The following is a 17,517-nucleotide window of genomic DNA, read 5'->3' as shown; positions in this document are numbered from 1 at the left end:
TAAAATTTCCAGCACCTTGCTTACAGTCCCTGGGATGTACTGGGAGTTGCTGTGTGCTTTCAGTGCCTGAGGAGCTATGCCCTGAGGGATGCAGGCAGACAGAGCCATCTCCCTTTGGAATTAGCTTTCTTGCAGATCTGCCTATTGCCCAGTGGCATTAGAAAATAAATAGGGGAGCTCCCAGCAACTCTTTCATGTATTGGGCTGATCAAGCAGCTGCTACAGAAAGACTTTACAGTGTGGGAGTTCCTGTCCCCTCAGCCTCCTGGCTGCCCACTAGGGCAATAATTTCCATGTTAGCAGGGAATTGTTCTCCACAAGGGTCTATGCTGTGCTTGGCACAAATCAAAAAGAGGGGCCAAGGTTGCTTTCAACTCATTTGATCTTCTTGTTTTACAAGTCTTTGGACCCACAGGGAAAGACAAAGGAATAGGAAGCTGGAAACTTGCTTTGTCCAACCTAACAATAAGAAAGTCCGTTCCACAGTGGATAAGTTGAGGTCATGGTCTGACAGGATCCACAGCAGCTGACAGTCCTGCTCCAGTAACTACAGGATGGCTTCTTTTCTCCTGAGCACCAAGAGAAGAGAAATGTGACTAGAACATGCATTTGGAGTCACCTTGAAGCATTTACTGGTGAACACAGTGACTGACTCTGGTCAAGGATTGTTGCACACTTCACGGGAGAGAACAAAGCCTGTCAGAAAATCTCTGCTGCCTAAATGCTGCAAAGCTCCCTCTGCTTGGAGCATGCTCAAACTAGCTTGGAACAACTGAGAACCATGAGCAACATACCCTGAACTCATAGGAAGAGAACTCCAGCTCTGAAACCCGTGTTGGACACTGACTTGCAAAGGAAGGGAAGAGATTCCATTGCCTCCCCAGTGTCCACATGCTCTTTTTCCACATAGCCATGTAGAATCAGAAGGAAGGGAAGGGAGAGATGTCTGAAAGAGGGATGTGTGCTGTGCAAGTGTCTTTTTTCTGCAGGGTGATTGAGAGAATAATTAACACCTGCTGAACACTTCCACTTCATCCCTGCTCAGCCACTGTGAAGTCCTAGAATTTAACATGGGGAGGGCAGGTGTTCTTAAAATACCTATTTGTGTTGCTGTTAGACTCAAGTTTGGGCTTAGTTCCCAGATCTAAGTGACTGTACTGTACTCAGGTGCAACTGTAGCATGACTTCAGTCACACTGGGTGAATTTCCCTAGGTATCCTGGTTGGAAACACAGGGTCTGTCCTGGTCATCTTCCCTTTCCATTCAGCAGCTCAGCTGTTTGGAGTACTGGCAATATATTCCCTACATCCCACTTTGCACAGATCTGTGTTCTCAATGTTCTCCTTATTTCTTTCATATTGTTTATCTGTTCCTCCTTTTAATTCCAGACTTAGAAAAAACATTCCAGTCTTTCTTCAGGCAAAGCGTCTATACATGTCCCCAGGATCTTTGTCCAAAGTTTGCTGTGTCCACTTCAACACTGGACATAAATTATGTGACTGTATCCCTGAAAACTGAATGAAGTTACTTCATTACTGTGCCCTGCTGCATAGATATGGCTCTTTTCTCTCACTCATGAACCAGCTGAGGGAAAAATTAAATGAGTGTCTTATAGATTCTATATTCTGAACACAGAGTTTGTAGCTTTATGTCCCTAAATCTATCTGTCAGCTTCTATCACACATTAGGGCCCTTGCTCGAACAACGGCTCCACCATTCTTAAATTAGCTTTCCTTGTTGATGTTTAAATGAAAAGAGACATCCAATTTGTGACTGAAAATGTTTGTCATTTCTTAGGGGGATCCAGACACACAAAATACAATTAACATCTCTGAAGAACGTTGCACAGAGGTTCAGCAGCAGCTGACAGAGAAAATGAAATGAAAACAAATAAAATCAGTTGTTCTAATACCATAACTCGAGTGGCAAGTGTAATCTTCTCCTTTTATCTGAGGCTGGAATTGCTTTTCTGCAACAGCTTTCATTATGAAAATGCGGCATTTCTCAGCACCAGAATATTAAGACAACACATGCCCACAGGGGCCCAGATCATTTTAACGAGGAACAAACAATCCAGAATGCAGCTTTTATGTTTTTTCCTGAGCTAACACCTGCTTTGCAGCAAATGAACAATGGTAATGATAAGCATGACAACTCACACATGTTTGGGCTGAGATGTGCGTCACTGGCATCTTTTTCTTCCTACCAGCTAAAGAAGAGCCCAGTGCCCAGTGCTGCTTTTAGGACTGCCAGAACCCTTGGCCACTGGCTGGGCACAAGCTCTGTGATTCCTTGAGCTATTGATCTTGTGGGATGGTCCTGAACTGCTCAGGACACTGTAAGATCAGCCAAGCTACTGAAGGTCCCCCAGTCTCTCAAGTAATTTATTGTGGGCTGGATGGATCTTTACCCCTATTTTATTACTGTGTCTCAGGACTCCTAAGGCATTTGCTTAAAGTCACAGAGTGAATAAATGACCCAGGCAGAATAGAAACAAAAGGTCTGATCCCTGCTTTGTGGCAGCTCCCACAAGGTTCCCCAGCTGCATATTTTCTCCCCTTCAGGTTGGGAGTAGGAAGAGATGGACAAAGCAGGAAGCTGCGTATCTACCTGTAGTTTTCTACAAGTAATTATTTCAGATACTTCTCTTAAGGCCTGATTGAATTACATCAGCCTACAGAAAAAAAAAATTATTAATGTACTAATTGATACTTATTCTCTAAATGCTCATTTAGAACATTTAGATATCATTTAGGTTTCAGCTGTATCTGTGAAACTTATGTGTCAGAGCTCCTCAAAGTAGAATCTCCTACCCAGACCAGATTTGATATGCTGAGCCCTGCCAAAGTTTACACAACAGCATGTTTCCCACTATATTCTTTTATATTTCTAAGAAACTGTGAAGTAAACCCATTGCAGGACAGGTCCATTGCTGCACAGGGGATTCCAGCTGGGGCACAGGAGAAGGAGGACTACATAGTACATCCAAGACCTGGAGATGGTCAGAGGCTTGAGATCTGGAAACAGCCAGGAGTGCCATCAACCTGGTAACAGAATCTTTACTGTAGAATCTTTACTGTAGCATAAGCCCAGTGAATTTGCCAGCAGCATCTCTGCAGAGAATCTAAGACCCACTTGACCTGAGGGTTACTTTTCCTTGGCATAAGGACTGAATCACAGTTTCTGTTACGGTCAGTAAGATACTGTCATCACTTAGGTAGTGACTTGTGCAAGAATTGCAAGTAACGCCCAGACACTTGGAAAGACTTCATTTCCAGAGCAAACACACGTAACTGAAAAGCTGGTCTGTATCTTACCTCTCTCTATGCATTTCCAGTCCCTAGTGCTTACAGGTCTCATATGGGCCTCCTACCTCAGCTCAGTTATAAAAGGGGTCATGGCTTTAAGTCCTGGATGTTCCCTAATTCAGTCCCTGGTGTTAGCCAGCATAGCAGCCATCCCAGTCTCATTGCTGCTGCATTATTTTTGCTCTGTGGATGAAAAGAGGATTAAAGTCTTCAGAGCTGCCAATCCAGATTTTTTTGGTTGCAATCTGCTTATTTAAGCAAACAAAACCTGCAAAGCTGGAAGGAGACTGACACATAAGATTTAGAGTGGAGTATGGAATAGCAATGCTGCATTTCACCAAATAGCAAATCTATGTGCATCTCACTGGGAAACCAAGCAGAGACCTTGAAGATGGAGGGAGCAGAAAGGATGCCGCAATTCAACCACACTCATTGAAAGAAAAAGGACAGGAAGACCCTCAGGGCCTACGACTGAGAAGGCAAAGAGAGAATGCAAATAGCTTTGACTGAGAATACACTTTGAAAACATATGAAATTACTTCTGTACCTTCTGGTTACTTCTGTTTCCCTTAGGGACTCCATCATAGTAGGTGGGATGGCAGTGGAAGTGAGAGAGGACAAACAACACTGTATTCTGTTGGCAGGACTCTGTTTTCCTCCTTCATTTTCCTTAACACGAAATCATGATTCTTCTATTCTCCACAGCTCTCTCCATTTCTCCTTTCTCAAAAGAAGATTTCAAGACTTTCTTGTTATATAAAATAAATAACAGAACCCAATTCAGATGCAGGAACTACAGATGTCAGCTCTCCCTCTTCCTTTCTCCCTCTCCCTTGTCCTTATTAACGGGAGAAGCTCATCACTCCTTTTGGGAAAGGATAGAAAAATTTCTTTGCAGGACAAAGAACATATTTTTACTTAGTCCTCCAAGAATTACTGCTCAAATATTGAGATCTGTTCAGGATTACATGCTGAACATCTACGTGTAAAAACAGAAGTTCTGGGACAATTAGGGATTTTCAGAAGGGTTCTGAAAGAGAAATTTTTGTAAAAAGACCTACTCTTGCATGAGCTTTGTTCAGTCTGCCAAAAAATTGCTAGCTTTGTCTAATCCATCATACGATATGACACATCAGAAAGCATGATGCAGCTTAAATGAAGGGTGGTATTTTGTAAAGCACCTGACCTCGTGCCAACACCCATCTGCATTCCCTCTCTGCTCACATCCCTGTTTTGTCTTTCTTGTTTACCAGGGGCTGGAGCCTGCCCAGTTCACTGAACTGCACACACAGTCCTCCGCTGGCAGAAAAATATGATGGAAAGCAAACATTTACCAGTGGCCAGCATGCTTTAACTTCTGTGTGGGAAAATTCAATCTTGACAGAAAATGTTGAGAGTGATAGCCCTGGTTTTTGAAACTTCTCTGTAGGAGAGACCATGGAGCACAAAAGTGAAAGCAGAGGTTGTTATATATTCACAGATTGTTGCAGTGCCATTCTGTGGGGAGATGGGCCTTCAGCTTCCATTCAGACTTACCATGCTCCTCTGAGGATACAGCAAGGGAGCCAATTAGCACTAACGATGGCAGAGGTGATTTAGTGATATGGACACTTGTGTATAAGAAAATGATGGGTGTTGTCAGACCAGTGGAATAAAATATCATTCCTGGAGCAGCCCAGTCATGCCAGTTAGCTAGAGGCATTGGATGTCCAGAGAGATGAACTGCAGATCCTGACCTAAATTTAGAAGGATGAGCTTTCTTTTTTATTTTTTAAATTTTGCTCATTACTCAGCTGTACTGCCCTTATCCTGCCAAGCATTGAGGTATAGGCATAATTCAAAGCACATCCACACCCTGTTCTTCATACACTTAAAATCACAGATATGCTTATCTGAATTGCTACAGGAGAGACCAGGAGCATTACATGGTTATCTCAAGCACCCGAAACTCTTCTGGTCACACATCCCACAAGACACTGATAGAAGTAACATTGGAACCATTCATAGTCCTTTGGGGACTGTAAATGATATGATGGCAACTTCATAGCCACTCTGCACAGATAAATGCATATACAAATATTAAATACGTCAGTAATTCCCAAATGTATGCCTACACAGACTGCCCTCTCCATCTCTTCAGCTTGTCCTATGTCAATTTGAATCACTGGTATCTTACAGATGCAGAAGGATTCTGGGCAGGGGAAAAGGAAGGAATAAAGACTTGCAATTTGTAACTTTTGCAGTTTCTAGAACAATTTGTCTCATCTTTCTCTCTGCCTTTCCTTTCACTTTTAAATCCTTCACCCCTGTATGAATTTCCAGTAGATGCTCCAAGAGCTCATGTTTTCTCTCCTTGTGGGGCTGCTCACAGATTTTCTGCACAGACTGTCTCTTCTATCTGCGATTCCAAAAAGAAATATCAGTTCTTTCGCAGTCCCACACTGGCGCTCACAGGTACACATCTACTTGCAGCATGACTCTGCAAAATTACCTGTATGCCTCATTAAAACACCCTAGAAATTCCCAAAAAAGAGCACTGGAGTCTGAGACTGTAGGTTCTGAACCTGCTTAGACTCCAGAAGATGACAGACTCATGAAGAATTTATGAAATAGAATAAAGCAGGGTCTATGCATAAGGGTCTGTGCCTGGCCAACAATCTCCTTTCTAGCCCACAATTGCAAGACCAGGTATCTTTAATTCACACTTGCTTCAGGAGTACTCAGTAGGACCAGGCCATTAGTTAGTACATTTTCAAGGGGTGATTCTGTCTGATTAAACACCTTACAAGATAGGCATCTTTTAGGGTATCTCCTTAGACATCCTTAATAAATAAGGAGAATTACATTCATTCATTATGGAAGTGCATTTTGCACCCAACCCAAGAAGAACACAATTTATCAGAAGTGAGCATACAAACAGAATGGCTAGACACAGAGAGAAGAACAACTGAAATCATAGCTGAGAGCTGTAGAGCTCCCCCAGTCTGTTGTGAAATGCTAATTTTTTTAAAAACTAGAAATAAGATGCAGGAAGGTCTCTGAGATTTGGGCTAGAGAAGCCGAATACATGAAGGACCGTATCTCTTTATTCATTTAACTTCTCTGGTTTCTTTGAAGTCATTGTGAAAGATTTGGATATACTGAGATGTAACTGGTTTGCTCAATGTTTCCCGCAGAAAAATCCATTCAGTAGACAATGAATCATATTTTATCCTACCTGCCTGTTTAAAGACACTCTATTATAGAGCATCTGTAGTTAACAGGGTTGTGACATCTCAGCCATATCAGAAAAATTTAATTCAGAGATCACAATATAAATGCAACTACTTTGCTTTAAATGTGACCATCAAAGAAGCTGGGAAATGGAGGTGTGGTTTTTTTTCTTTAGAGGGTGTGAGGAATTCTTAGAAGGGTTTTATATACTACAGCTTTTCAGATTAGAATTGTTTCATGCCATTTGCTTTAGGCATTCAGAGTTACCAGCAATTGGCTTCCTTGTTTCCTTTCTTTACCAGGGAAATCCAGGACTGCAGTACAACAGAAGACTTTGTATTGACTCAAATAATAGCAAAATTATGGTATTACAAGAGTCAAGAGACTGACAATGGGGGAAGATGGAGAGTGTCAAACTGGTCTGGTTATATTAAGTTTATTCACTATTGGGCATTGCAGATGAAAAAGAATGGTTTTGCTGAACATTCAGCATCGCTGCCTTCAAAGGAGCTGCTGCAGCAGCAGACGTGTCATGTTCACCAAGCACATTAAATTTCCTACAGCAAAATCAGGAACACTGAAACCAACATTGTGGCTGCTTCATGCTTAGAAAAAGTAATGAAAAGTAAAAAAAAAAAAAAAAAAAAACACAAAAAAGCCTGCTTTTCTTGGATTTTTGTATTACTACTGGCAAATACTATCATTTTCCCAGCCTTTCTCAAAATACTCTGAAAATGATACTCAGAAAAGGAAAGGAACTGTAGTTCACAAAGTCTTTCATGGGATTACCTTTTAACAAATGCCATCTTCGGCAAAGCAGAGTAACACAGACCCCAGAGCATGTGCCATGCCCAGCCCAGGATGCTGCAGTGACTCCCTGCCTCATCTTCTCCTGTTGTACAAGTCCTGCCTGTCCCCATCCTTGAGCCTGAAGGCATCAGGGACACAGGAGCTTTATGCCAGAGCTGGAATCCAGCACACCTTCCATGCTGGGTAGTTTTTCCAGCAGCAACAAGATGGAACAACTGGGAAGAGCAATCAGCATTTACAACTATTATATTTACAGCAAGTCCTTTCCTCCACCAAAAAAAAAAAAAAAAAGAAAACTTTGACCAAACTAAGATAATTATCCTTATCAGATTTTTTTTTCCCTCTGAGAAAAAAGGTTGCTTCCTAACTCTGCTTTGCAGCTCAAAGCAGACAGCAACAATGTGCCACAAGAAGCTGGGCAGTGAGGGCACAGAAATTATGTCAGGAGCTCGAGAGAAGAATGAGTGATGCTGATCATGGAACGGATGGGGCAAACCTACATGAAGAGCCAGGAGCAGCACAGGATGAGCAGAGGCAGCAGCATGTTTGGACGGACACAAAGCTGAGAGTGAGGCACACCTAGAAGGACAGTTTGGGCTCAGAGGTAGCAGCCCAGATTTGAGGGAAAAGCACACAGAGTGGATGCCAGGGCCCTGACAGGCACCAGAAACAAAAAAGAACCCTTACAACACCCAAGCCTTTTATGCAGTTCACTATCAGGTTCCACTGCCTATTGCAAGGACACCCCACACACCCTGAAGCAAGAGCACGTGCTGTCCAGGTGCAGGCACGACTCCTGAGCTGATTCCCAAAGGGAAGGAAGCTTCGAGAGCAAGGGCTGTTTCTAGCCTGCTGAGCCTGGAGAGAAAGACCCACGAGCTCTGCAAACCACTGAGCATCACTGCAAAAGGGGAGATCCCACCCTGCCCCAGATCCCATAGCCCCATTCTCCCCACTACAAGGGTGTCGGGTGCCGAGCCCACCCCAAAGGACGTTTCTTCACGACTCATAATGAGGTCGACTTCTCTCACGCAGCGTTTCCATAGCAACAAAAAGGCGATTCTAATCTCCGACATAAAAGACGCAGCGAAAATGACACAGTTTGGAGTTTGGAGGGTTTTTTTGCGGGGGGGAGAGGCAAGGCTGTCGCTGCAGCCGCAAGCGGCCCTCCCCGGGCTGCAGCATCCCCCGGCCGGCAGCCCTGGCAGCGGCGTGTGTCCAGCACCACCACGCGGCCCCAGCCGCACCCGCACCGGGCAGGGGGCGAGAGCCGGGGCACGGCGAGCCCAGGAACCGGGGTGTCGGCACCCACCCCCAGATCATCTGCCAACAAGGCACCCCGGCTGCCGCAGCACCGAGGCTGCCGCAGCGCGGACAACAGAGGTTGTTAAGAGCAGAGGGAGGTAGAAGTGGGATGCAAGCGGGATCAGGCTTTAACCCGGTGGGATGCAACGGGAAGGGGCGATTGCTGGCCTCTGTCTCAAGTGGAAAGCACAGCCCAAGACGCACCTGAGGACCGGGAAATGAATGCAGCAGTATAGGCTTGGGAGGGCAGCAGCCGTGCGGGAGGAATGCTCTCAGGTACAAGGGTGATGGGAAGCACAATGTTTGTTATTCCCTCTCCCCTGGCAAGCAGCACAAGCCAATATCCTAATTCATGGCGTGATATTTGCAATTGCTTAGCAGGGCTATCAGGCACCACATATTCCTCCCTCAGCCCTGCCATGACGGACAGAGCAGAGAGGAAAATACACTGTGCTTCATTCACTGCAGTCTAACGCAGAAAAAAAAAAGAGCAGAATGTAAAATAAGTAGACCAGCACATAAAAGAGCAAAGCACACGGCTTGGAGCAGGACTCCTAGGCAGTCTGTTAATATAAGGAGTAGAAGTATATATAAGCAGTTGCTCCAGAAACAGCACTTGCTTATGTTAGATGAATACCAATGCTTGCACTGTGGTTCTAACATCACTTCAGGGGCTCACTAACACTGGCACCTGCGAAAAATAAGACTTGCATTTTCTCTGGCCACTTCCTGGAATAATATCTCTTGTCTTCCTGGTTGTGGCACTAACACTGATATATCATCTCAGCCCTTTATTTAGGCCTGCAAAAGGTCTACTCAGATCCCACGTCAGGGTAGACAGAACCCCAAGAGCAGCATTTGCATTCACAGCACCATTCTTCAAAACAAACCAAAAAATCCACACAACAATTTCAGGATTTTTATTTCTGAGTAGTTTTATTTATTTTATTTTATTAGAAATTACAAAGAAACTCTCTCCAGGAGAGCATGGAAAAAAACCAACCCTGAAATATTATGAAGCAATTTCGTTCCATATAAACACAAGCAAAGTTACATATTTCGTTCACATGCATGTACAAAAACATTTTAAGTAAAACATCCTTCACACATAACACCTGCATTAGTCTCAGAACTGAGCACATAATCAGATTGGCCTCACCTCCCCTACCTAATCTTATTTTCCTGTTTTCTTTTTAAATTGTAAATTTCTATGCAGCAAACATCTCTTTTTCTGCACATCATTATGAATATTGAAATTAGCGTGGATGGCCTCAGAATTAAATCACTAGGTAGCAGAGTCTGACACAGAGCTGTATACTACAGTTGTTACACTGCCATTTATAAAGAGAACTTTTTTGGATACCAGGCAAAACTCTTCAAAAGGAATAGAAAGGTATTGCTAGAGGGAAAAAGGAATATGATGCACAGTGCTCTCTCAGCTACAATTCTGTATGATTCCTATGCAAAACACTTCAAAAGCCAAGTAATTCACAGATCTTGGTCTCCAAATTGATATCAAAGTTCCCACCAATTTCAATCATGGCAAACTAAATCACTAAAAGACATCAATGCTACTGGATATGGACATAGTCAATACTCAATATTCCAATTTTTCATCCACCCACCTTTGGAAAGGGAAGGGAGAAAAGATGAAAGAACTATCAAAACTGCCGACTGCTGAAGCAGGTGGGTCAGCAGAGTGCTTTACCAGCGATCAGCAAAAAACAACTGCAAGAGCAGAGCTTCATTCCAACTCACTGCATATTCTCACAGTGGCTTAAAATGTGGGGATTACACGGTCAATGAACACCTCACTAGTTGCCCTAGGCTGCATTAACACCTAGCAAAATCTTATTTGATTCATCAAAAGAGCATATTGTCTGTATCTGACTTGGTGAGCTAGATTTTGAATTTCACTATTTCATGCATGATGAACAGTACTGTAAATCTAAAAACCATTAATGTTCAGAGGGGAAGGGCTCACCCAGAAGGTGAAGATTCCACATGCATAAGAGGAAACTTCAAGCACACAAATATCAGCAGCAACCCTTAGCATAGTGTGGGAACAGGAGGTACAGCTATTACTCTGCCTTCATTTTTTAAGTATGTGAGCGATGTTGATGGATTTCTCACCTCTGCATAAACATGCATCCCAAAGAGAATCAATGACACTTCTTCCTTACACCGCAATGACACAACTGAATCAAAGGAGGGTGAATTTCCACTGTATTTAAATACTCTTGAAGTACTCAGGCTTGGCTTGTTGCAGTGTTTGTTATAGGGTGAAGCGGGTGTGGAAAAGGGACAAGAAATAAAAAAATCACAAAAGTAAGAAAGAACATCTGCACATGAGAAATACAGAGAAAGCACTTAAGAGGTTTAACCACTTAGGAGGTTTAACCAAAGCCCTGGAGAACACTAGATTTTCATTTTTAGCCCACTTGAAATCTTACAAATGAGCAAGTGATGCTGGCAGCAGTCACTCTGTCATCCAGCTCCTGAAAATAGTGCAACAGACTTTGCATAAGTACCCTGGCCTCAAGAATACTTTAATACACCTGTTTGCAAAGCATCTCAGAGAAAAGCCCAAATACAGGTGTTCTCACACAGTATCAGACTGTGGGGCCAAATCAGGCTGAGCCTCGAGGCCCCAGCCTAGCACATTCTACATTCTGTGTGTTGTGGAGAACACTGGGTCTACTGGTTTAGCTGAGATGGGCAGCCTGCCCTTAGCCCCGGACGACCATTTGAATGGCAAACTCTGCTAAATCTGCAGAAAAGAAAAGCACTGGTATAACAGGAGGAAGCCTCCTCTGATTCCCACACAGGAAGGGCTAAAGACAGATCACTTATGTCAGATATTCATGGTGTGGATGTCTTCAGCTGAGGTAGTAAAGCTGAACTCACTTTATGAGCACACAAAGGAAAAACAGACATTTCTAAAAATGCCATCCATTTGACCTGCTTTATACTTCTATTTCAAGGCCAAAAGAACAGTGACTTAAGAATGAATATTTCTCTTCAGCTGCAAATGGAGCCCAGAGGAAAAAATTTAGATGCAGACATCTAAAGCTGAGAAGATACCACCTCAAATGCCTTCCTTGTACCTGGGCAGCTGAACAGCAGAGTTGCACTGCACTTCTTTGTGATCAGCAGTTTTGCTTAAAACCTGTATCATACAGGACTGTAACATTTCAGTGACCATCTAAATATCCTCCAGCCAGCAACAGTCCTACTAAAATGGAATAAAAGCTCAAGACTCTCTCAAAACTCTCTGAACGATCACTGTGCCTTTTTTTGCATAGTAACTAAATCTCAAACATACTTCCGAAAGGCAAATATTACTATTCTTTTTTTACAGCTGAGAAAATAAGGACATTGCAGCTTGCCTAATGGTGACTCAGGGGGAATCAAAATAAAGATTTCCTGGTATGCTCTTCTACTACTGACTAGGCTTAAAGTAGCGAGAATTTACCTCCCAGGAGAAAAACTTAACTGTGATGGACAATTTTAACTCCATTGTCCATAAAAGCCTGTGGTCACACATTCTTATTAGACATTGAGGAATTTTATGTTTGGCTTCCACTTCTAAAAAGTGGAAGAGAAATACAGTCAGGAAAAAAGAATTAAGGCCAGGCATGTTATACAGAAACAAAAATACTACGCCTGAAGCTCATTCTTTCAAAAGATAAACCTGCAATTGTAAGGATAAATGGGAGGTTTGGTAAATTTCCCTCAAACATCCCAAGGGGTTACAGGTATAAAGCCAGTTTAAGTGGCTGTTCATTCTTGATTCACGTTCATTCCAGCTTTTTTGAGAAAGAGACACACTGAATCAAGTTAAAGACCGAGTTGATCAACTGAGGATTGTGCAGAACAAAAAAAATGCCATCAGTCAGCTGAGCCATAAAAGCAAGCAGCAAAACAGATTATGTTTCAGACTAAGTTGTCAAGAAAACAACTTAAGACTATGAAGCCTCACCCCATCTGAAGTTGCTGCACCCAATCCAATGACAGCAAAGGAAAAGTTTGCATTGCAAGTACTGGCTCACACCAATACTAAAAGCTGCTTCATTCTCTCCAAAAAAAATGCATCAACTTCCCTGACTGCATGATCACGAAATCAATTCGGGAATAAGCTCTGCTTGACTTGTTTCTAACAAGGAAGAATTAGTGGAGAATGTGAAGGTCTTGGCTGCAGAAGACATGGAATTGTGGCATCTAAAATCCTGAGAAATGTTTCCAAGACAGAGTTCTACCTTCAGGTCAACAAATTCTGGTTTATTCAAGAAATGCCTTGACAAGATTTCATGAGGGACTGCCCTGGCTGCCTAAAGGAACCCAAGTGTGCTACCTTATCTTCAAAGGCAGCTTTCTGAAAGTAGAAAAACAGTCCTATCTGACAAACAGAAATTAAAGCAGGCATGACAGAAGACCATCAAAGACCAACCAGGGAACTCCTTACTGAGCTCAAACACAAACAAAAAGATACACAGAAGTGGAAGTGAGAATGGGTTGGCCAGCAGGGATATAGAGACACAGCCCAAGTATGCAGGAACAATTAGGAAAGCCAAAGCTCAGCTGGAGTTGAAACTGGTAAGTGATGTGAAGAAAGGCTTCTACAAGCACACTGGAAGCAAAAGAAACTGTAGGAAAATATGGGTTAACTGTTCAACAATGCAGGAAATATGGTGACAAAGGATGTTCTTTGTACTCTGAGGCTGATGTACACAACACCTTTTTTGCCTGTTTTTACTGATAAGTTCTGCCTTAAGGCCTGTCAGGTCCCCGAGCCTTCAAGCAGTGTGTGGGAATAAAGCATTACCTATGGCAAGGAAGACTGAGTTAGCAAGAACTTAAGCCAGTTGGAACCAACAGAATTAATCTGAAGGCACTGAGTGAGCTGGCACTGTGAGACCATGCTACAGCATCTTTGCTAGGTCATCATCATCAGCGATTGCTCTCCAACTTAAAATACCCTACCTTAAGATTCTCTTGCTGCTCCCAATAGTCAGCAAGCACAAGGGAAACAAGCACATTGAGGGAAATTATTATTCCTCTTTATTCAGCGCTTGTGAGACTGTACCTGGTGGGCTGCATCCACTTTTGTGCTCCCCTTTACAAGGGCACTGCAGCAATTTCAGTGGAAGGCCACAGAACTGGTTAGGGAGCTGGGGCACAGGACGAGTGAGGAGGGCTCAGGGAACATGGTTTCTTCACACTTAAAAAGAGAAAAGGCTAAAGAGAGATCCCATTGTATATAGTCACTTAATAGCCAGGTTGGAGGAAGACAAACTCTTCTCAGAGATGAACAGTGACAGAACAAGAGACAACAAAGACAAACTGGAACATGGGAAATTCCAACTAGATGCAAGAATATATTTTTTCTTACTATGAGGGTTGTCAAATGTGGGAAAATGTTGCCCAACAAAGTTTGGCATCACCATCCCTGTAGATATTCAAAACTCAAATGGAAAAAGCCCTTAGCAACCTGCTCTAAATGGCTGTGTTCTGAGCAGGGGGCTGGAGTAGAAATGTCAAGAAGTACCTTCAAGCCAAACTATTCAACGATTCTGTGACTTAGCAAACCTCCTCACAACTACTTTTCACTGGTATACTCCTCATAATTCTGCCAAAGCAAGCCATGCCACTGTCAGATGTAATGGGTGATCTTCAATCTCATGAGTCAGGATGGAGTACAGAAGCCAGCAAAGAGGGGAGCTGAAGTGCCCTGCACATCAAACCTCTCACAGTAACTTTATGCAGGTGCCTCATACACCAGGGCCAGCCCTGAGTTAGGATCATAGCCATCACAGTACTCTCCTAGTTCATTTCCAGTCTATTCAATACCATCGGGACTAAATAAAAAGGCTGTTCCTCTTCACATCTTCTTCATCTTTTTCTTGCAGCGCTGGTTGAAGACAGGTGAGGATCCCATCAGACTGTCAGCAGAATGAGAACCGTAGCTGCTCTCAGAGCCATTGGGGCTTTGTGGCATCCCAGCTTCGCTCATGCCTGACATTGGTTCCTCAAAGACATCACTGCCTAGGACCCCATGGCCATGTACATTACCCTCCTCATTTTCCTGTGGCTCCATTTTCACCTGTGCCAAGTTCCAGAGTGGGGAAGCATTCACCTCAGCCCCTACAGAAAGAAAAAGCACACAGTAATAACTAAGTAAAAAGAGAAATCATAAACAGCATGCAGATTCAAGGGACAGCAGCACTGAGAAAGATGGAGCAAAAGCAAAGCCACAGGTGAACTAGGCTGGGAGGGGAAACAAAATGCAACAAGCACTGTGATTAATTAAAAAACTTGGCTTTTTTGCTTTAACAGCCCAGCAACTGCCACTCTAAAAAACATGCTGTCCTTTCACTGCAAGCCTCCACATGATTTTCTCCATGAGAAGCAACTTCATATGACTCTCCAGAAGGAGTACCTAAGCAGCAGTGAGTATACTAACAGCACATGGACTAGACCCTGCATAAGCAGTGCTTTGAGGCAGTTCAGAAGTTATTATGAGGTCCTTGCAACTGTCAGACATACTGGACTTCTGCAGGGCAGGTGAAGTGAGAGGGCAGAGGAGTATTGGATGAACAGTCTCAAATACCACTTTCAGCACTGAAACGCAGGGACATTCAGAGCTGCAGTCAGCCACCTGCCTGCCTCCTCGTATTTAACGCCCACAGGTCTCATCCCACACTTCAGCACAACAGAAAGAAATCCTCTTGGCTTAACCTCACAGACACCCTGATGGGAAATAGCTCTCCCCCATCCCCCTTTTTTTATAAAAACCCTTTCGGACTAGTGTGCAATCAGAGCAGATTGAGGATTTTCTGTACAAGATTACGAAACCATATTGCTTGATAACAGCAAATGTTTTTCTCCCCAAGAGTGGCAATTACAGATTGCATTATTTCTCTTTATTTACTGTTTTAAGAGACACAAAAATCCTATTAAAAATACACTAATTGGGCTCCTTGCTGAGATGGGCATAAACAGCCCAAAACTGAACCATGAAATCTTCTCACTTTTAAATCTGGTCCCTCTTGTGTGGCATTAAATTCACATAGAAAATAAAATAAAATAATTAAAAATTAAAAAGAAAAAACAACAAATCACCCAAACCCGCCAAGCAAAACAGGAAACCAGTTTTAATGAGTTTTCCAAACCTTGTGTCTCAAGGAGCATGGCTACAGTTTGAAAGCACAACCTAACCTCTTGTACTGAGCCAAACCTACTATTATTCCCTATTATCAATACACTAGTAACAATAGTCCCTTATTAGTAGCAATTACAGAGAGAACAAATCTCCAGCACGTCTGTACTGACAACTCTCCTTATGAAGAAGTCAGGAATCTTTTCCAGAGTAGCTAACCCAAAGCAGGGTTTATGAGACCTCTGTGGCAACACAGCCCACATTAGCTCAGTTGCCTTAATGAAAAGTCCTTTTTATTTTAATCATAAGTAAATGCAACCCTCTCAACAAAAATGGACACATCATTAAAATGCTATCAGTTCCACAGTTACAGCTCCGGTCTAGACAATAATCAGAGATGCTCACTGAACTAAACTGTGTCTTTCCATCATCAATTGCTCTTACTCCATTCAGCTCTGTCACCTGTCACCAAGAGTGTCACTAATGACTAAAAGTACTTAAGCATCAACACAGGATGTTTCATCTTCAAAGCACTTTAACTTCAAAGTACTTTACAAATAAGCTAATCCTCATGTTATCCTGAGAGGCGGAGGAACGAGGTCCCCAATTTTGCACCCATTCTCCAACTGCAGTGAAATTAAGCAACTAGCCCACAACTGCAACATCAGGCATAAGCAGAAACACAAAAAGAACAGGGAAGGTTGTAACGAGAGCTTTGCCCTCTGACACTGAAGCCTTACCGCCCTCCCTCTGGGCCTCACACCTGTATTTTTGAGAGGGTGGGGTCCTAATTGCAGCAGCTTTTTCTCGCTCCTTATGGTATTACCCTCTCCAGCCTGCCCAGCCCTAGACTGGGACTTCTTACAGTGATGAGATTTACAAAGGCTCTTATGAAGTGAAGAGGGATTTTCAGGAAGGAACAGAGCACTTGTATTCTTAATTAGAAAACATCAATTCGGTATCAGAGAGGCAAGAGGCATTTAATATACAGCTAGCATGCTAACCTCTGGGTCTCAAGTGGTAAATGCTAATACAAAACTTTCCAGATGAATCACTCACAATCCCGGATGGGCCAGAGGAGTCTGCTGTTCCCTCTCCCACAAAAATGCAAACAATTCACACATCAGAGGTGCTATGGAAAAACAGTAGGAGCTTTCAGAAAAACATCAGATGGATTTGTGCTTTTTCAAAGCTCAGCACAATGTAAAAAAACTAATGGACTCAGAGGTATGTTCTACCCTCACTATATATGCTATTTAGTTTAGGGTTAATAGAACAGGCTTAATTGTTTTTTAAGCAGATTTTTAAGTGAAACAGTTATTATTGCAGGGATTTCCAGAGTTCAGAAGGTTCTATACAAAATTAAAACTGCCTTTCTTTGGAAGACGAATGTCTTCTTCATTTCCCAGGAAGCTTAGCTTTACTAAGCAAAGAACAGAATGAAACTTGTATATAGATATACAAAAAGCACAGCAGCACCAATACGCTTCAATGCCAACATCAAGGAATTGCACTCTGGGGAAGAGTGCAGTCTCCATAACCCCACTACGTCACACACCATTTCACTTTCCATGGCCTCAGCTAACTGTGGCAGGCTTTAGGGTAGAGATGCTAGGAGGGACTCCCTTGAGCCTATTTCACATAAGTCACTGATAAGCTTTCATAATACAATGACTGTCACTACCAGGGTGACTTCTGAACATGGAAGAACAGCAGCAAGTA

General features: G+C 42.9%; 1 protein-coding gene across 2 annotated transcripts in view; it reads right to left on the bottom strand.

The window, feature by feature from the left end:
- Nucleotides 1–9,545: 9,545 nt before the first annotated feature.
- Nucleotides 9,546–17,517, bottom strand: part of SUPT7L (SPT7 like, STAGA complex subunit gamma) — an 18,655-nt gene continuing 10,683 nt past the window's right edge. For both annotated transcript variants that reach the window (XM_050315032.1, XM_050315031.1), the window contains exon 5: nt 9,546–14,780. In XM_050315032.1, coding sequence (XP_050170989.1) covers nt 14,518–14,780 — 263 coding nt within the window. In that variant the 3' untranslated portion in view covers nt 9,546–14,517. The remainder of the gene's footprint in view (nt 14,781–17,517) is intronic.

This window comes from Myiozetetes cayanensis, unplaced genomic scaffold (assembly GCF_022539395.1).
Source record: "Myiozetetes cayanensis isolate MyiCay16 unplaced genomic scaffold, myiCay2020 scf2-11, whole genome shotgun sequence".
In the NCBI taxonomy this organism is placed as follows: Eukaryota; Metazoa; Chordata; class Aves; order Passeriformes; family Tyrannidae; genus Myiozetetes; species Myiozetetes cayanensis.
This window is presented reverse-complemented; position numbering and strand designations above follow the sequence as displayed.